The sequence below is a fragment of the Rhincodon typus genome, chromosome 2 (assembly GCF_021869965.1).
Source record: "Rhincodon typus isolate 14 chromosome 2, sRhiTyp1.1, whole genome shotgun sequence".
NCBI classification, from domain to species: domain Eukaryota; kingdom Metazoa; phylum Chordata; class Chondrichthyes; order Orectolobiformes; family Rhincodontidae; genus Rhincodon; species Rhincodon typus.
The window spans coordinates 11,058,023-11,077,750 of record NC_063333.1 but is presented as its reverse complement, the minus strand read 5'-3'; the positions used below and the strand labels follow the sequence as shown (position 1 = coordinate 11,077,750).

The 19,728-nt window shown below is 45.7% G+C and overlaps 1 protein-coding gene across 1 annotated transcript in view; it reads left to right on the top strand.

Annotated features, from left to right (window-relative positions):
* Positions 1-19,728, top strand: part of LOC109921859 (sodium channel protein type 4 subunit alpha-like) — a 1,322,739-nt gene that overhangs the window by 143,900 nt on the left and 1,159,111 nt on the right. Inside the window, 2 exon segments of the mRNA XM_048618339.1 lie at positions 8,360-8,381; positions 10,992-11,025. Of these exon segments, the coding sequence (XP_048474296.1) occupies positions 8,360-8,381; positions 10,992-11,025 (56 nt within the window).

Genomic DNA, 19,728 nt, shown 5'->3' with positions numbered 1-19,728 from the left:
GTAGTTGAAAGTTATTAAAGACCGAAATGAGTTAGATCGGAGGAGAGAACAGAACCCTTGAGATATTAAAAAGAGAATTCGGAACATGAAAGGTAGATGAATAAAAGAGGAACTTATTTTGTAATTCACTTGTGGGACCTGAGCCGGCATTTATTTCCTGTCCCTAGTTGCCCTTGAGAAGGTGGCAGTAGTGAGCTGCCATCTTGAACCGCTCGTCCATGTTTTGCTGCATTTGGACAAGGACAAGGACATTATCTGAGGAGCTAGAATGTTGAAGCAGAGAATTAGGCCATTCAGCCTGTGAACTTTGCTCTGATGTGTCTGTGTGAGGTGCTTAGTCTAAGTCCTCTCTCCAGCCATCTTCAATGCTTTCCCTCAAGTTCCACGCTGACTTTGATTTCCCAGTCGTGCCTGAAGTCTATTTCGGCAGCAGTTTACAGCAAAGAATTCTCCATGCGAGACACCCTCTTGTGTGAATAGATCAGACAAAGTTGTTCACACCAGGTGATTGTATATTTTTGATTTCTCTTTATACACTTGGAGTGCTTGCTACATCATCCCAGCCTCTCAAGCAGTGTCCTCGGATGCGCCAAGCAATCCCTGGATTGAAATGCTGCGCGTAATCCCTGGGATTGCCATGTAATTCCTACAGTCATCACCCACTCCTGGAATCTCCCCCATGTAATCCCTGGGATTTATCTGGCAGGACTCGCCATGAGCGTCCAGGATTCACCTGCACATTCCCAGGATATGCTGTTATTCCCGGGATTTGCCGTGCAGCTTCCCTGTAAATCTCTTTATCGTCTGTGAGATTATCATTGTGTCACAAACACCAAACCAACACATACAGCAGGGGGCTTGGGGAAGGTGACTGCAAACTGTCACAGCAGTAAGAATTCACTGATTAATAATGCTGGAGCAATTCCAGTACAAACTATTTTTAGACCAACCATTTTTTTTCTAAAAGGCTTTATTTATAGGGAGAAAGTGCTTGAGCCCAACACAAACTTTGTGCTTGAGGCTGTAGTGTAGCTGGCTACCGTAGACAATTGCTACAGTGAGGGATGTCAAACTGAATGGTTTTGTAGCCACGTATAGGGGTCATGATGACAGCTGTCCTCATTACAGAACCCTATATTTAACCTCTGCACAAATCACTGTAAAACTACTTCAGGAAGTGAGAAATGGTTTTTGTTGTGACTGGAGTGAGGTCAGCCAGGTGGACCTCACATAATATGAGTTCCTGTTAACCTGGTCCAATCAGGGACCCCTGGCTGACAGATATAAACAGAAACCTCAGAGGCTCTGTTCACTCTGAGAGCTGGCTCCGAGGAAGCCAGACCAGTATCAAGTACCATGCACCTGTAAATAAAGGGTGACTTAGTGATCAGGTACCAGCCTCTGTGGAGTTATTTTGGCAGTGATGAGAGATAAAAATATGCTCCCGAAGAAATTCGCTCCCAACAGTCAGCTTTGGGTTGCGTTTCCTGGCATCATGCCGTTATTTGGGAAGCTTGACTCGTTCGATCCTGCCGTCGAAGACTGGGCCCTGTGCGTGGGAAAGATGCATTATTTTCTTCAGGTAAATGACACTGGAGCAGATGGAAAGCAACGAGTAATTCTCCTGACAGCTTGTAGACCTGCAGCTTTTTCAGTCATTAGGAGCCTAACTTTTCCTGAGGTACCAGATATTAAAACCTTTCAAGAATTAACGGATTTGGTTAAGGAATAGTAAGGAATTCTGAGACATGATTGGTTTTACTCGACTGTTTGAGAACCAGGGGAATCTGTATCGGGATTTTTGACAAGGTTAAGATAACTGGCAGCGGCATGTGACTTTGGTTTAACCCTTAATGAGGCACCGTTTGGAATGTAGGATTAATGATGTAACCATGCAAAAGTACCTACTAGCTGAAGCCCAACTGGACTTCAAGCAAATACTACAACTAGCTTTATCATTGGAAAATGCGGCAAGTGGAGCATATGAGTTGTAAGGTATTCCAATGGAAGTGGATGCCCTCTCCAGTCTGACTGAGCTTGGGGAACACCATTTAAGTGAAGATATTTGCATAGCCTCACTCAGGACATATCCTGAGCAGAGGGACTCTAGGTCAGCCCACAGCAAAAATCCCAAAACAAAGTCAAGCCTCGGCCAAACAGTTAAAATTTTCTTCAGGATCTGTGGTCGCTGCCTGTATGCGGACTTGAGACAACAAAGGCGTCCCAGTAGGCATGAACTGAGTAAGGGAACTGATAGGCCAGTGTCCAGGAGACAGCACACCCTGGAAATCCCACCTACATCTGGTTCAGACCAGTTAAATTGCTTAGCAACATCCAAACCAAAACCAATCAAAATAAATGTCTGGTTAAATGGTCACCTGGTTCTCACGGAAGTTGATACCAGCGTGGCTGTAACAGTGATCGCAGAACTAGTCTTTGACAAGAACAAAAACAAAGTTGTTGGAAAAGCTCAGCAGGTCTGGCAGCATCTATGAAGGAAAAAACAGAGTTAATGTTTCGGGGTCCGATGACCCTTCCTCAGAACACTTTAACAAGATTCGGTCTGGACTCCAACCTGTAAGTTTGCATAAGACCTTGTCTAGACTGAGAACCTAAACTGGGGAACCTTTACAGATTAAAGATACAACTTCGATTCGGGTCTCTGATGAGAAGCAGATGGTGCAGTTACCAATGACTGGAGTGAAAGGCTCAGGCCCAATTGGGTGAAGTTGGTTGAGTAAGATTTGCCGAGACTGGCTCAACAATTTTTTGATTAAAGAACTAATTAAGTACCCAGAGATTTGTCACGAAGGTCTCGGGTGTAACAAAGGAGCTAAGGCCACCTTCCATGTTGACCAGGAAGCAATCCCATGATTCTGCAAGTCTCCTCAGTGCCATTTGCCTTACGGGGCAATAGTAGAGGCAGAAATCAGGGAGGCTGGAAAGCGAAGGAATCACCAAACCAGTCCAATGGGCAGCACCGGTTGTACCGATTGTGAAGCCGGATGGGTCAGCTTGCGTTTGTGGGGATTTTAAACAAATGGTAAACTGCTTTTCACAGCTGGATAGATACCCAATCCCTCGCATAGAGGATTTATATGCACAGCTGGCCATAAGCAATTGCGGTAGGATGAGGATTCCCAGAAGTATGCTACAACTAATACCCATAAGGGTTTGTACCAATATATGAGACGGTCATTTGGGATATTGTCAGCCTGTGCCATTCCTCAGCAGACGATGGAGAACATTTTACAAGGTGTACCCCAGGTCAGCATTTATCTGGATGACGGACTAATAACAGGGAAGACCAGTAAGGAACAAAAACAGAAGTTGCTGGAAAAGCTCAGCAGGTCTGGCAGCATCTGTGAAGAAAAAAATCAGAGTTAATGTTTTGGGTCTGCTGATCCTTTCTCAGAACCTTCTGAATGACATCAGAAATGCCAATGCCGAGCACAAGATCCCTCTAAGTGAGAGAGACAGTTTACTTCAGGGGACAAAGTTTGGTGTAGGAACCATGGGAATGGCCCAGCATGGGTAAGAGGTATGGTCAATGCAAGGTCAGGGCCTGTGAATACAACGTTTGGGTAGGTCCTGAACAGGCATGTGGACCACATGAAAGCTGCAAACTCACAAACAGGGCAGGAGCAAAACGTACCCGGGCCCTCAGAACAGCTGGCAAGGCTGTCAGAATCCATGGGCTCTCTGCCTCCATCCAGCGTTGAAGAAACCTCAGAGTTGGAGATGGACACGGTGGATGTCACAGCCTCGATACTTTTACCGCCTGAAGAAGAAGATGAATTTCTGCCGAGATGGTCCAGGCTACAGAATAGTACTAGCTGCCCATACCTGAGGCTGAGTCGGACGAACCAGACCCGATGTGTAAACGACCCAGGAGAGGCTACAAGAGAAAGAACAGGCCTATGTCGCTGTACTTAGAGGGGGAGGGATGTAGTGATTATAACGAGGTCACCCAGAGAGTATGAGTTCCCTGACTGGGGAGCCCAGGGAGTGTTAGATGTTCTGTTCGCTCTCAGCGCTAGTTCTGAGGGAGCCGAACCAGTGTCAAGTACAATGCACACGTGTAAATAAAAGGTGACTTGTGATGGGATACCAGGCCTCTGTGGAGTTATCTCAGTTTTAACAAGGAGCAAATCACCACATCAAAAACAAAATGAGTGTTACATTAGCCCACTTTGTAGCTCTCTGAAGGTGTCTTATGGATGTATGCCATTGTCTAGGGTTTAAGAACCAAGTCTGGGGTAACACTACAGAAGGAGAGCTGCATCTCCATCTTTCGAAATCTAGAATGCAGAAAAAGGCCCTTCGGTCCATTGAATCTGTGATGGTCAAAAACAGCCACCTAACTATTCTAATCCCATTTTCCAGCACTAGGCCTATATTCTTGTCTGCTGTGGCATCGCACATGTATGTCTTAAATGTTGTGAAGGTTTCTGTCTTTACCACCCTTAGGCAGTGAGTTCCAGATTCCCACCACCCTCTGGGTGAAAACATTTTTCCTCACATCCCCTCCAAACCTCCTGCCCATCACCTCAAATTTATGTCCCCTGGTCATTGACTGTCTACCAAGGAGAAACACTGCACCTCATAATTTTATACATCTCAATCATGTTCTCCCCTCAGTCTCTTCTTCTCTGAGGAAAACAACCCTAGTATGAATGAGGCAGCATCAAAGGAACAGGAAAGTCAATGTTTCAAACTGGTTCTGAAGAAGGGTCCTGACCTGAAATGTCAGCTTTCCTGTTCCTCTGATGCTGCCTGACCTGCTGTGTTCCTCCAGCTCCACTCAGTGCTAACTCTGATTCCGCATCTACAGTTTTTGCTGTCTGCCAGTATATCCAATCTCTCTCCGTCACTGAAACTCCCCAGCCCAGGCAACAGGCTGGTAAATGGGGGTGGCACAGTGGCTCAGTGGTTAGTACTTCTGCCTTACCGCACCAGGAATTCAGGTTTGATTCCACCCTCGGGTCTCTATCTATGTGGAGTTTGCACATTCTCCTTGTGTCTGCATGGGTGCTCCAGTTTCCTCCCACAGTCCAAAGGTGTGCAGGCTAGGTCAATTGGCCATGCTAAATTGTCCATAGTGTCCAGGGATATTAAGTTAGGTGGGTTAGCCATGGGAAATGCAGGGCTGCAGGGGGTTGGGCCTGAGTAGGATGATCTTCAGAGGATTGGTGTGGATTCAATGGTCTGAATGGCCTGTTTGCACACTGTATAGATTCTAGGATTCTAAATCTCTTCTGCACCCTCTCCAGTGCAGGGGAAGATTTTTAAACCTTAGTCCTTGTTTTTCTTTTGAATTTGAACATGAAAGACCCCACTCAAAGAGCCCTGAGCAGTTTGCTGCCCTCTGTTGTCTACATGTGGTGCATGGTGGTGAAGGAAGCTTGAGAAATAGCAAGTGGCTCAGTTTGAGCCTCAGGGTCATAGGTTCGAGACCCCTTCCAGAATTCAGCAACTGCACATCCTTTGAGTCATTGATACAATAGGGAGACAAAGGCCTAGTGGTATTATTGCTAGCCTGTTAATCCAGAGACCCAGATAAAGTTCCGGGGACTTGCGTTCAAATCCTGCCACGGCAGATAGTGGAATTTGAATTCAATAAATATCTGGAATTAAGAATCTAATGATGACCATGAATCCATTATTGATTGTCAGTAAAACCCATCTGGTTCACTAATGCCCTTTAGGGAAGGAAACTGCCATCCTTACCTGGTCTGGCCTACACATGACTCCAGTCCCACAGCATTGTGGGTGACTCTTAACTGCCCTCTGGGCAATTAGGGATGGGAATAAATGCTGCTTCGCCATCGACACCCTCATCGCGTGAATGAATAAAGAAAATATATAAACTGTAAATAGTTGAAGCCCCGACACTTCACTCGTTACATATGGCCAACCTGAAGATGTCCCATATTTTCTTACCTTCTGTATCATGCCAGCTAACCCACATTCTTGAAGAGCTCCTTTCTAGTCCAACTGGCCTCCACTCAACCAACAGCACAAATTGTGGGTGCCTCTTCTGGGTTTATAGTTAAGCGATGAATTGTACCTGTAGTGGTTTGAAACATGAGAAGCTGACATACATAATTGTGGATCTAAGGCTTTTGCTGTGGATTAAATACAGGGCATTATTTTACAATATTTCTCAGCACTATTTTCACAGGAGTCTGGAAGAATGAGGGAGGGATCTCGTAGAAACCTATAAAATTCAAACTGGATTAGACACGGTAACCGCAGGAAGGATGTTTGTGAAAACTGGGGAGCGCGGTGCCAGGGGTCACAGTCTGGGGAAACAGAAGAAGTTATTTAGAACTGAGATGAGGGGATATGTCTTCACCCAGACAGTGGTGAGCCTGTGGAATTCTCTCTGACAAAGAGCCGTTGAGGCCAAACTATTGAATGTTTTCAGTAAGGAGTTAGATATAGTTCTAAGGGCTAAAGGGATCAAATGATATGGGTAGAAAGTGACAAAAACAGAAATTGCTGGGAAAGCTCAGCAGGTCTGGCAGCATCTGTGAAGAGAAAACAGAGTTAACATTTCGGGTCCGGTGACCCTTCCTCAGGACTGATGGTAGCTGGGAGAACATCAGTTTATATGCAGAAAATAAGGAGGAGGGTGGGGTAGGGAGTAAACGATAGGATAGAGCCTAAATAGAGAGAAGAGCAGTTGGACAGACAAAGGAGCTGATAATGATCTGGCTGGGAGGGTGAATAGTTGTTAATGGGGACTGTTAGTGACTAACAATAGGTAGTGTGCAATGGCAGGCTATGTGGTAACAAGGTCTGGTGTGTTGGGTAGGGGACTAGGACATGGGAGAGAAAGAGAGATTGAGTAAGATGATCAACCATGATCATATCGAATGACAGAGCAGGATCAAAGGGCCGAATAGCCTACTCCCTCTCCTACTTCCTATGTTTCTTTGCAACATTGAAGAAATGTGGTCAGTATTTTAATGGGGTGTAGCGACAGCCCCATTCTAATTTTTGAAAATCTCAACACCGTAATTCGCTCGAGGTAGTTAAAAATAGGACTGCAAACAATTCTAAAGTTAGATTGTTTGATTAATAGCTCACACCTCGCTGTGAGGGAGGAGAAACTTCCTGTTGATTTCCCAATAGGAACGGTCCTCGCCCTGTGTCCTCGGAGTGGAATAGAATTCCCAAAGCTGGAGCAGAACTGGCCGTGAAACAAGTTTGTGTTTCTGCTGCCACTCTTGTTGATTGACAGAAACGCTAAAGAAAGTTCTCTCCAGTGGGAAGGAAGGCAGCCATTGGAGTGCTGTCAAGTGCTGCTTTGGCACCTCTGGTCCCATGGGCCTTGACAGCTGTGAGATAAATGCACCGTGACTAGAGGTTGTGGACTAGATTAGACTGAGGCAGAGGCAGCAAGCATAAAGCAAAACACAGCCACAAGCATTGACAGGGGCTTCCTTGCTGTGATGTGGATTACGAATTTGAAATTAATCTCATTACTTTTCCTCAAGCATGAAGAAGAATTGAATTTAGTTAAATCACAGAATAACTCACTTCCTGACTCTCCAAAGCCTGTCCGCCATCTACAAGGCACAAGTCAGGAGTGTGATGGAATACTCCCCACTTGCTTGGATGAGTGCAGCCCCAACAACACTCAAGAAGCTTGGCACCATCCAGGACATAGCAGCCGCTTAATTGGCACCACATCCACAAGCATCCACTTCGTCCACCACCAACGCTCAGTAACAGCAGTGTGTACTATCTACAAGATGCACTGCAGAAATTTACCAAAGATCCTCAGACAGCACCTTCCAAACCCACGACCACTTCCACCTAGAAGGACAAGGGCAGCAGATACATGGGAACACCACCACCTTCAGGATCCCCCCCAAGCCGCTCACCATCACAACTTGGAAATATATCGCCGTTCCTTCACTGTCACTGGGTCAAAATCCTGGAATTCCCTCCCTAAGGGCATTGTGGGTCAACCTGCAGCAGGTGGACTGCAGCGGTTCAAGAAGGCAGCTCACCACCACCTTCTCAAGGGCAACTAGGGATGGGCAAGAAATGCTGGGCCCAGCCAGCAACACCCACATCCTGTGAATAAATTACTTAGAGTTGCCTGAAACAGATTTCAGCAAAGCGATTTGTTGATTGCCTAGTACTTCTCTTTCCACATTAAAAATCTCGAAATGTGAAAATGAAATTACATGTGCAGTCAATCTGAATGAACTCTGTAGCCTTTGTTCTGCCTCCTAACTATAGGGTCAAGTAGGTCAGTATGGTATTAATCAGTTCCTTCATCTTTACTGTACCAAATTAATCAAATCCAATGATCAAGCTCAATGACATTGTGGAAGCACAGTGGCTCAGTGGTTAGCACTGCTGTCTCACCGCGCTAAGGACCTGGGTTCAATTCCAGCCTTGGGCGACTGTCTGCGTGGAGTTTGTGTGATCTCCCTGTGTCTGTATGGGTTTCTGCTGGGTGCTCTGGTTTCCTCCCAGTCACAAACATGGATTGGCCATGGGAAATGGAAGGGTACAGGAGAGAGGGGTGGGTCTGGGTGGGAGGGTCGGTGTAGAGCTGAATGGCCTGTTACTGTATAGGGATTCTATATGCAATGAGCCTTGAGCTGTTGTGAAAGAGGGAGGGCAAAGGCAGTCACCCTTCATCCCTGCCCAAAGACCTCTTTTGGGACAGCCTGGTTGAATACATAGAAGTTCCCTGGCACTAATTTATCATGGTGACAGCACTTCTGACTGATTTTAGGAAGGAGGTACTGGCCCTGGAGCGGGTTCAGAGGAGGTTCACGAGAATGGTCCCAGGAATGGAAAGCTTAACATATGAGGAACGTTTGAGGACTCTGGGACTGTACTCATTGGAGTTTAGAAGGATGAGGGGGGATCTAATTGAAACTTTCAGAATACTGAATAGTCTGGACAGAGCGGATGTTGGGAAGATGCTTCCATTGGTAGGAGAGTCTAGGATCCAAGGGCACAGCCTTAGAGAAAAGGGAAGACCTTTTAGAACGGAGATAAGGAGAAACTTCTTCAGCCAGAGAGTGGTGAATCTGTGGAATTCACTGCCACAGAAGGCTGTGGAGGCTGGGTTATTGAGTACATTTAAGACTGAGATAGATAGGTTCTTGATTATCAAGGGGATCAAGGGTTACGGGGAGAAAGCAGGAGAATGGGGTTGAGGAACTTATCAGCCATGATTGAATTGGTGGAGCAGACTCGATGGGCCGAATGGCCTAATCTCTGCTCCAATGTCTTATGATCTTATGACCTGGCCCTCATGTATCAACGGTTGAATAGACTGGAGGCACCAGTCACCAGTTTCAGTAGGGGTTTCTTCCCGATAAGGATGGATGAGTTTTCAGTTGAGGAGGAATGGGTCTTACTCATTGCTGCAGCATTGGCCCTGAGCTGTCGTCCGTGGGAGTCACTTTGGAGTGGATTTGGCACGGCATTTCTTTTGGCTGCAGAGCAATGCAGACAAAAAGCCTCCTCGTTGAGTTATGGGCAAGTGATGGTATGATGCCAAAACGAGAACGCCCCCCCAGAACAGACAGTAACCCATATATTTGAAAGATGTGAGCACATGACCATTGAATTGAGAATCCTCAAAGGAAAACTGAGCTGAACAAATATTTTCCTCCTGCTACAGTAGATGCTGGTCCATACTTATCAACAACATGAGCTGCATTTGTCTGGTGCCTTTCACAGCAAAAGACCCGACACCCTAAAGTGCTTCACTAAGCAGCAATCAGAAAATACATAGTGAACTAAAATGGGAGACATGCAGATTGGTGACTCGAATGTTGGCCAAAGTGGTGGGTTTTGAGCAGAGTCTTTCAAGAAACAGAGGGGGTTGGAGATGTGGGGTCATTTAGAATTCCAGAACTTGGGACCTAGACATTATCAATAGGTGAGTGAGGTGTTGGAAGGGTAGTATAGGAACAGCAAGAGGCCAGGGTAAGAAGAACAAGCATCAGGAGGTGTGTGTGTGCGTGCATGTGTGTGTGTGAGTGTGTGTGTGTGGCTATATGTGTGCATGTGCGTGTGCGTGTGTGTGTGTGTGTGTGTGTGTGTGTGTGTCTATGTGTGTGCATCAGTGTGTGCGTGTCTGTGCGTGCATGTGTGTGTGCGTGTCTGTGCGTGCATGTATGTGTGTGTGTGTAGGTCTATATGTGTGTGTAAGTGTGTGTGTCTATGTGTATGTGTGAGTGAGTGTGTGTGTGTGTGCGTATGTGTGTGTGTCTATGTGGGAGTGTGTGTGTGTGTCAGTGAGTGTGTGTGTGTGTGAGTGTGTGTGTGTGTGTGCCTATGACTGTTTTATAGAGATGGTGATGGATGATACCATGGAGGAGTTTGTGGACTGAGATCCAATATTGATTAGCACAACTTCTAAAAGACATGAAAAAGGACCATGTAATAGACTAGTTACCAAAATAAAGACCCAGGGGATTAAAGGAATGGTGACTTTGTGAATATAAAATTGGCTAAGCGACAGAAAACATGGAGCAGTGCTCAACAGATGTTTTTCTGTTTTCAGGGAACTTGGTATTGCTCAGAGGTTGAATGTTAGAGTCATAGAGCCATAGAAGTCTACAGCACAGAAGACGGCCCTTCAGCCTTTTGAGTCTATGACAATTAAAAACAACCATCTGACTATTCTAATCCCGTTTTCCAGCACCTGGCACATTGCCTTGTATGCCTTGGCATTGTAAATACACATCTTAAATATTGTCAGGGTTTCTGGCCCTCCCTCCCATTCTTACTGACAGTGAGTTCCAGATTCCCACCAGCCTCTGTGTGGAAGCATGTTTCCTCACATCGCCTCCAAACCTCCTGCCCTTTACTTTAAATCTATGTCCCTGGGGTCATTGATCCTTCTACCAAAGGGTGCCTACAATGGCCATGCCTCTCATAATTTTACACGTCCCAATCATGTCCCCTCCTAGTCTCCTGTGCTCCAAGGTAAACATCCCCAGCCTGTCCAATCTCTCTTCATAACTGAAGCTCTCCAGCCCAGGTACATTCCTGATAAATCTCCTCTGCACCCCCTGTCGTGCCATTACATCCCTCTTATAACGTAGATTCCAGAACTGCACACAATACTCTCGCTGTAACCGAACCGATGTTTTATACAGATCCAGCATAATCTCGCTGCTCTTAAACTCCACGTCTCAGCTAAAAAAGTCAAGTATGCCCATAAGCCTTCTTTACTACTTTACCCTGCTACCTTGAGGGGCATGCACACCAAGGTCCCTCTGATCCTCATTGGTGCTTCCCAGGATCATATATTCCTTTACCTTGTTTGTCCTGCCCAAGAGAATCCCCTCACATTTATCCGGATTGAATTCCATTTGTCACTGATCAGCCCACCTGACCAGCCTGTCTATATCTTCCTGTAATCTCAGGCTATCCTCCTCACTATGGACCACCCCTTCAATTTTTGTATCAACTTTATTTGAGATCAATTTACTGATCAACCCGTCAAGTCTGAATGGCTTATATACAGACATCACAGACAGCAAGGGCCCCAGCACTGATCGCTGCAGAACCCCACTGGGCACGAGCTTCCAGTCACAAAATCAACCCTCGACCATCACCCTCTGCTTCCTGCCACTCTGGCAATTAGCTGAACTTCTTTGGGCCCTCTGGACTCTTACCTCTCCCACACAGGACCATATCAAAAACTGTGCTGAAATCCGAGCAGACAACATCAAATGCATCTACACACATCTACACACCTGGTTAAGTCTTTGCAAAATTCGAAGTTGTCGGACATGAGCTCCCCTTAACAAAACCGTGCTGCCTGCTCCTGCTTTTTCCCTGCCTCTCCAAGGTGCAGATTAATTCTGTCCTTCAGAATTCCCTCCAATAATTTCCCCACCACTGAGGTTAGACTGACTGACCCGCAGTTTCCTGGTTTATCCCATGCTCCCTTTGTGAATAACAGTCCCACATTGGCTGCCCTCCAGTCCTCTCTGGCACCTCTCGCGTGGGCAGAGAGGAATCGAAATTTATCGCCAATGCACCTGCCACTTCCTCCCTTGCCTCACTCAACAGGCTTTCATCTGGTCCCGGAGGTTTACTTAATTTATCTAATTTAAGCCTGCCAGACCATTCAGAATGTCCTCTCTGTCTACGTTAATTTCTTTAGTCATATTACAGTCTGCCTCCCTGATTTCTATTGTCACATTGTGTCTCTCACTGGTAAGCACTGACACAAAGTGTTCACTTAGAACCCTATGTACATTCTCTGGCTCCGAATTACTCTTTCCCTTACTCTTTCCCTCGTTAACCTTTTACCCTTAATGTATTTGTAAAATAATTTAGGATTTTATTTTATTTTACCTGTCATTATTCTTTAATACAGACTTTTTTTGCTCTCCTGATACCCTTTGAAGGTCCCCTTAGGCATTCTGTACTCCTCCAGGGCTTCTTCTGGTTTGACCCTCACTACTGGCCGTAAGCCCCCCTTTTTCCATGTGATCCAATATATATCCCTCAATATCCAGGGTTCAAAACAAAAGCAGAAATTGCTGGAAAAGCTCATCAGGTCTGGCAGCATCTGTGAAGAAATAATCAGAGTTAACGTTTCGGCTTTTAATATCCAGAGTTTGCTGGTTTTGTTGGTTCTGCCCTTTATCTTTATTGCAACATGTTGGCCCTGTACTCTCCCTATTTCCTTCTTGAATGGGTCCCACTGCTTTGACACAGATTTACCTCAAAGTATCTCAGTCCACTCTGGCCAAATCAGTAAAATTGACAAAAGATTTCGGCTTTGATTTGAGGTCCATCGTTGACCTTTTCCATGACAATTTTGAGTTAGATTCTAAGACTTCTACTTTTTTTTTGAGGCATGTATAATTAAATGAATTGGTCTTGAGCGCACAGACATAACTTCAAAGTTTGGAGACGATACAGAACTCACAAATATGGCGAACATTGACGAGGATAGTAACAGACATCAGCAAAGCACAAACATGCAGGTGTGAAAGGTAATGGATGTGATGCTAATCAAGGGGGGTTATTCTGGTTAGACCACATGTGGAATATTGTGTTCCGTTCTGGTCACCTCATTATAGGAAAGATGTGGAAGCTTTAGAGAGGATACAGAGGAGATTTACCAGGATGTTGCCTGGACTGGAGGGTAGGTCTTATGAGGAAAGGTCAAGGGAGCTAGGGCTTTTTTCACTGGAGCAAAGAAGGATGAGGGGTGACTCGATAGAGGTTTACAAGATGAGGAGAGGCATAGATAGAGTGGATAGTCAGAGACTTTTTCCCAGGGCAGAAATGACTATTACGAGGGGGCATAATTTTAAGGTGATTGGAGGAAGGTATAGGGGAGATGTCAGAGGTAGGTTCTTCACACAGAGTGTGGTAGGCGTGTGGAATACGCTGCCAGCAGTGGTAGTGGAGTCAGATACTTTAGAGACTTTTGACCAACTCATGGATAGACACATGGAGGATAGTAAAATGTAGGGTATGCAGGGTAGATTGATCTTAGTAGGATAATAGGTCGGCACAACATCGTGGGCTGAAGGGCCTGTACTGTGCTGTACTATGTTCTATGTTCTATGTTCTAAATTCATGATATAGGCTGATACATGGCAAGTGAAATTTCAATCAGAGACTTTGGCCGAAATATTCAGGAGAAACGACAGAGTGCATATGGAATAATTCCATTGGGAGATCAAGAATGGATAGCCCTTGGAGTTGCACAGGCATGTTTTTTGAAGGTGCAGGATAAGTTGAGCAAGCTTTTAAAAAGGCATGTGGAATTGTTGTCATTATAGATAGAGGCATAGTGTACAAAAGCAAAGAGGTTATGCTAAACCTTTAACACTGCTTAGGCAGCAGCTGGAGCATTCATTTCTGAGCACAACACTTTAGGAAGGATATCAAGCCCCTGGGGATAGTGCAGAGGCATGGTACATAGAAAATAGGAACAGGAGTAGATCATTCAGACCTTTGTGCCTGCTTGCTCATTCATCATGATCGTGTCTGATCATCCAACTCAATAACCTATTCCTGCTTTTCCCTCATATCCTCTGATCCCAAGTATTATGTCCAACTTCTTCTTGAAGGTTCTTTTCATTCACTTGTGGGATGTGGGCGTTGCTGGCTGGCCCAGCATTTATTGCCCTTCCCTAGCTGCCTTTGAACTGAATGGCTTATGAAGCCATTTCAGAGGGCATTTGAGAGTGGGTCTGGAGTCACATGTAAGTCAGATGAGCATGGCTAAACCCCAGATGGATTTTAGTGACAATCAACAACGGTTTCATGGTCATCCATAGATTCTTAATTCCAGGGTTTTTTTTTTAATAAATTGAATTCAAATCCCACCATTTGGTGTGGTGGGCTTTGAACCTAGGTCTACAGAACATTAGAGACAACAAGGTGCAGGGCTGGATGAACACAGCAGGCCAAACAGCATCATAGGAGCAGAAAGGCTGACATTTCGGGCCTAGACCCTTCATCAGAAAAGGGGGAGGGGAAGGGGGTTCTGAAATAAATAGGGAGAGAGTGGGAGGCGGATAGAAGATGGATAGAGGAGAAGATAGGTGGAGAGGAAACAGACAGGTCGAAGAGGCAGGGATGGAGCCAGTAAAGGTGAGTGTAGGTGGGGAGTTAGGGAGGGGATAGGTCAGTCCAGGGAGGACGGACAAGTCAAGGGGGCGGGATGAGGTTAGTCGGTAGGAGATGGGGGTGCGGCTTGAGGTGGGAGGAGGGGATAGGTGGGAGGAAGAACAGGTTAGGGAAGCAGGGACGAGCTGGACTGGTTTTGGGATGCGGTAGGGGGAGGGGAGATTTTGAAGCCCTCTACAGAACGTTAGCTGAGTTTATGGAATAACAGTCTAGCAATGATACCACCAGGTCATCACCTCCATAATTTTTCTCATACAATGTTTTGGCCTTAACTGCTTTCTGTGGTAGTCAGTTCCGCAGGCTCAACACTCTCTGGGTGGAAAAACTGTCTTCTTTTAATAGAGTTCTCTGTTAGATTAAATAATCATTTTCGAAAGGGAATTGGGTCAGTGCCTGAAGGTGGAAAGCCAGCAGCGTTAGGGGGAAGGTGGTAGGGGTGCGGGCAGCTAGTTCACAGAGTGGCATTGGGTCGAATCCATGCCAACGACACAGGGGCCACAAATTTGGCCACACAGTCATGACTGTACAGCAAGTGTATGTTGGCACTGAATAATATATAGGAGGATTGCAGAGGGTATCAAAAGGTGAAGGGCATTACAGAGAGTCAGAGGGGCCTAGGTTGTGGAAAGATTCAAAAGTAAGGGTGAGAATTTTAAAACTGTGAGATCGCTGGCCTGGTGAGCCTGCGCGGATGGTGTGAGTTGGGAATTAGAGTCACAGGAACTGAGTACTTGCAGGAACTAGTGACTAAGGGCCATTGCTCGAAGAGGTTGAAAGGCATCAAAGTCACTGAAGGCCATCAGCTGGCGTGGCCCTTGGTTTTAATGACAGGATACATTCCAGGCCACGAGGACTTAGAAATATTTGTCCATTGATTATGGTACAATTATAATCCAAGCTCTCTGCATAACGTTGATGTATGTTAATAGACTGAGCTTGTGTTGGCACAGCTGATACTGCACACAGGGGACGGTTGCGGTTTTGCTCTGCAGAGTTATGCTAGCAATTCCTTGCTCCACTCAATATATGGCACAGAGGAGATTGGCCCGAACCCAGGACAGCAGCTTGAATTTCGAACCGCTCCTTTAGACAACTTTGTGGACTGACAATGGAGTGAAACTATTTGTCAATGCCGGAAACCGAGTTGCGAGAAGGCACAGCGTTGACTTGCCATGTGATCCTGTCTCCTGCCCTTGATCCCACAGTGACTTGTTTAATTCCCACTGTGCCCAGGGTTCCTTTTGGAACTGATTTGACTGGGAGACAAGCACAACGTTTTGAGTATGAGCACAGACCATTTCATAAGGCCTGGAGTAGGCCCTTAGTGCCTCGATTAGATTATGGCTGATCTCTGATAACTTCTCACTCCGTCTCTCTGCTTTGGGTCTGTTGCCCTTTATAACCTTGTCGAGTAAAACTTGACCAATAACTGTTTCTGAAGTATTCTGTTGACCAGCAGTTTGGAGCAGAGGTTCAGATAGTCTTTATCTGCGCTGATGAAGAAATACTTGCAGTTATTACCCTCCAAAGCTCCATTCCTGTTTCATCTTTGGTCCCTTTGGTTCTTGCATGGAATAGTCCCCGTCCTGGGTGGTGAGTTGGTGAGAGGAGGAAACAGTTGACCGAGTTGACCCTGGCAAGGCACCCCCTCCATCTTGCCACCTCACCAGTTAAGGTCTGATTGAGACAGTCCATGGGCAACTTTGTTGACTCTAAGGTTCTTGAGTAGGTTTGTAGATTTCTTGACTCACTACCAAGTAAGGCCATTAAGTCAAAAATTAATCACTATTTAAGGAGCTTCAACTTACTAACCCCCCAGTTAGAGAAACTATGGCGAGTTCTGGGGGGAAGGTGGAGTCGGAGGGAGGGGTGCCCCTCCAGTTCGGAACTTAGGAACAGGAGTAGGCCATTCAGTCCCTCGAGCCTGTTCTGCCATCTGACCCAACACCATTTCCCTTAGGCCCATGTCTCTTAATACATTTGCTTAACAAAAATGGATCATTTCAGATTTAAAATTAACTGATCTAGCATCCACTTTCTGAAGAAGGCCCCGACCCGACACATCAGCTTTCCTGCCCTCTGATGCTGCCTGGCCTGCTGTGTTCCTCCAGGTCCACACTATGTTATCTCTGACTCCAGCATCGGCAGTTCCTACTATCTCTAGAGGTGGAAAGGTTGTTTCAGCTTGTGGGGGAGTCGAGGACCAGAGGGCAGAGTCTCAGAATAAGTGGTTGCTCATTTAAGACCGAGATGAGGATGAATTTCTTTGCTCAGAGGTTAATGAATCTGTGGAATTCTTTACCGCAGAAGGCAATCAAGGCAGGCTCATTAAGTTTATTCGAGGCTGAGATGGACAGATTTTTTAATCAGGAAGGGAATCAAGGGTAATGGAGAAAAAGGAGAGAATTATCAGATCAGCCATGATCTCACTGAATGGTGGAGCAGACTAATGGGCTGAATGGCCGATTTCTCATATTGTCTTATCCCAATCAGCTAAGTTGACACCTAACTACAATTTTCAACAGAGGAGAAGTTTGTTTGGGCAACATTTCCTGGTAATTTAAGCCTTTTTAAGCTTGCTTGCTTTAAGCCTTAAACTCATTATAAATCCTAATCACCCTCCCATTGACTGGAAGCATTAGTAAGAAAGTCACAGAACTATACAATTGAAGTAGTTGAAAACACCAAACAGAGGGTTTGTCCAGGATTTAACAGATTTGAACATACATAGTCTCAAAAGGAGACAATCGGTGGGTGAGAACGGTGAAAGAATGGCCACGTAACTTCAGAAATGAATTAAAGTGTGAGATGATTCTGATAATAAAGGGAAGCCTTATGGCTGCTGAGTGTTTTTCGTTCTGTGATGACCAAGTGCTAGAGGGTGGAAATGGTTGCTTTCCCAAATGGTAGCAAGCGAAGATAGTAGCTCTTCCTTGAAGAACATTAGGTGGTGTGAAAATCAAGCTAGCAATTTACTATCCCTAGATAAAAGGTCGTAATTTATAAAGTCGGACTGATCTTTGAGTCTTGCCCTCTGTATATAACTGTACCAGATGTGATGTACTGACACATCTCAAGGGAAACAGTGCAAACTAAACTGAAAGTGCTTAGGGTTGGGAAAAGGACCAGAGCCTAATATGAAGAGTTGTTAGAAATGGCGCAGGTTGTGAGTAATGCCCACGTAAATATTTCTAGCAGCTCAATAACAATCAGGGAAAATGTCACAAGGTGAACATGCTGACTTTGTCGAAGGTAAGGATTAAAGCCATGGTTGAGCCTCTGTGGGGAGGTGCCTTTAAATGGCCCACAGTGATCAGTTGGAATGTTCGAGTTGGATTGCAATACCCAGCCCCACTACAGATCATGTGGAACCAGCCTGCCCCAGAGTTCTCACAGGGACCTGCAAAGCAGACATGGGGAGGATCAGGTGAACGATCATCCACTTGCCGAAAAGTGTCATGCAACATCTCATGTCGAACTGTGTGAGCATTGAATCTCCTGCTGTGAAGGAAGATTTAGTGAGGTGGATCATATGCTGCTAAAAAAGACCAAGTTGCAGCTGGGAGAGGGACATGACAGATGTTGAGGTTAGGGATAGATGTTTGATTACTCTAGGTCAAGTTGGCATAAGGAGGGGGGAAGTGTTGGGTATTCTAAAAGGCATTAGGGTGGACAAGTCCCCAGGTCCAGATGGGATCTATCCCAGGTTTCTGAGGGAAGCGAGAGAGGTAATAGCTGAGGCCTTAACAGATATCTTTGCAGCATCCTTGAGCACGGGTGAGGTCCCAGAAGACTGGAGAATTGCTAATGTTGTCCCCTTGTTTAAGAAGGGTAGCAAGGATAATCCAGGTAATTATAGACTGGCGAGCCTGACGTCAGTGGTGGGGAAGCTGCTGGAGAAGATACTGAGGGATAGGATCTATTTACATTTGGAAGAAAATGAGCTTAATAGTGATAGGCAGCATGGTTTTGTGCAGGGAAGGTCATGTCTTACCAGAATTCTTTCAGGAAGTGACGAAGTTGACACATGAGGAAAGGGCTGTAAATGTCATATACATGGACTTCAGTAAGGCATTTGATAAGGTTCCCCATGGTAGACTGATGGAGAAAGTGAAGTTGCATGGAGTCCAGGGTGTACTAGCTAGATGGATAGAGAACTGGCTGGGCCACAGAAGACAGAGAGTTGTAGAGGAAGGGAGTTTCTCAAAATGGAGAACTGTGACCAGTGGTGTTCCACAGGGATCCGTGTTGGGACCACTGTTGTTTGTGATATACACAAATGATCTGGACGAAGGTATAGATGGCCTGATTAGCAAGTTTGCAGATGACACTAAGATTGGTGGAGTAGCAGATAGTGAAGGGGACTGTCGGAGAATGCAGCAGAATATAGATAGATTGGAGAATTGGGCGGAGAAATGGCAGATGGAGTTCAATCCAGGCAAATGCGAGGTGATGCATTTTGGAAGATCCAATTCAAAAGCGAACTATACAGTAAATGGAAAAGCCCTGGGGAAAATTGATGCACAGAGAGATCTGGGTGTTCAGGTCCATTGTACCCTGAAGATGGCAATGTAGGTCGATAGAGTGGTCAAGAAGGCATACGGCATGCTTTCATTCATCGGACAGGGCACTGAGTACAAGAGTTGGCAGGTCATGTTACAGTTGTATAGGACTTTGGTTCGACCACATTTGGAATACTGCGTACAGTTCTGGTCGCCACATTACCAAAAGGATGTGGATGCTTTGGAGAGGGTGCAGAGGAGGTTCACCAGGATGTTGCCTGGTATGGATGGCGCTAGCTACGAAGAGGGGTTGAGTAGATTAGGATTATTTACATTAGAAAGATGGAGGTTGAGGGGGGACCTGATTGAGGTCTACAAAATCATGACAGGTATAGACAGGGTGGATAGCAAGAAGCTTTTTCCCAGAGTGGGGGACTCAATTACTAAGGGTCACGATTTCAAGGTGAGAGGGGAAAGTTTAAGGGAGATATGCGTGGAAAGTTCTTTACGCAGAGGGTGGTGGGTGACTGGAACGCGTTTCCAGCGGAGGTGGTAGAGGCGGGCACGA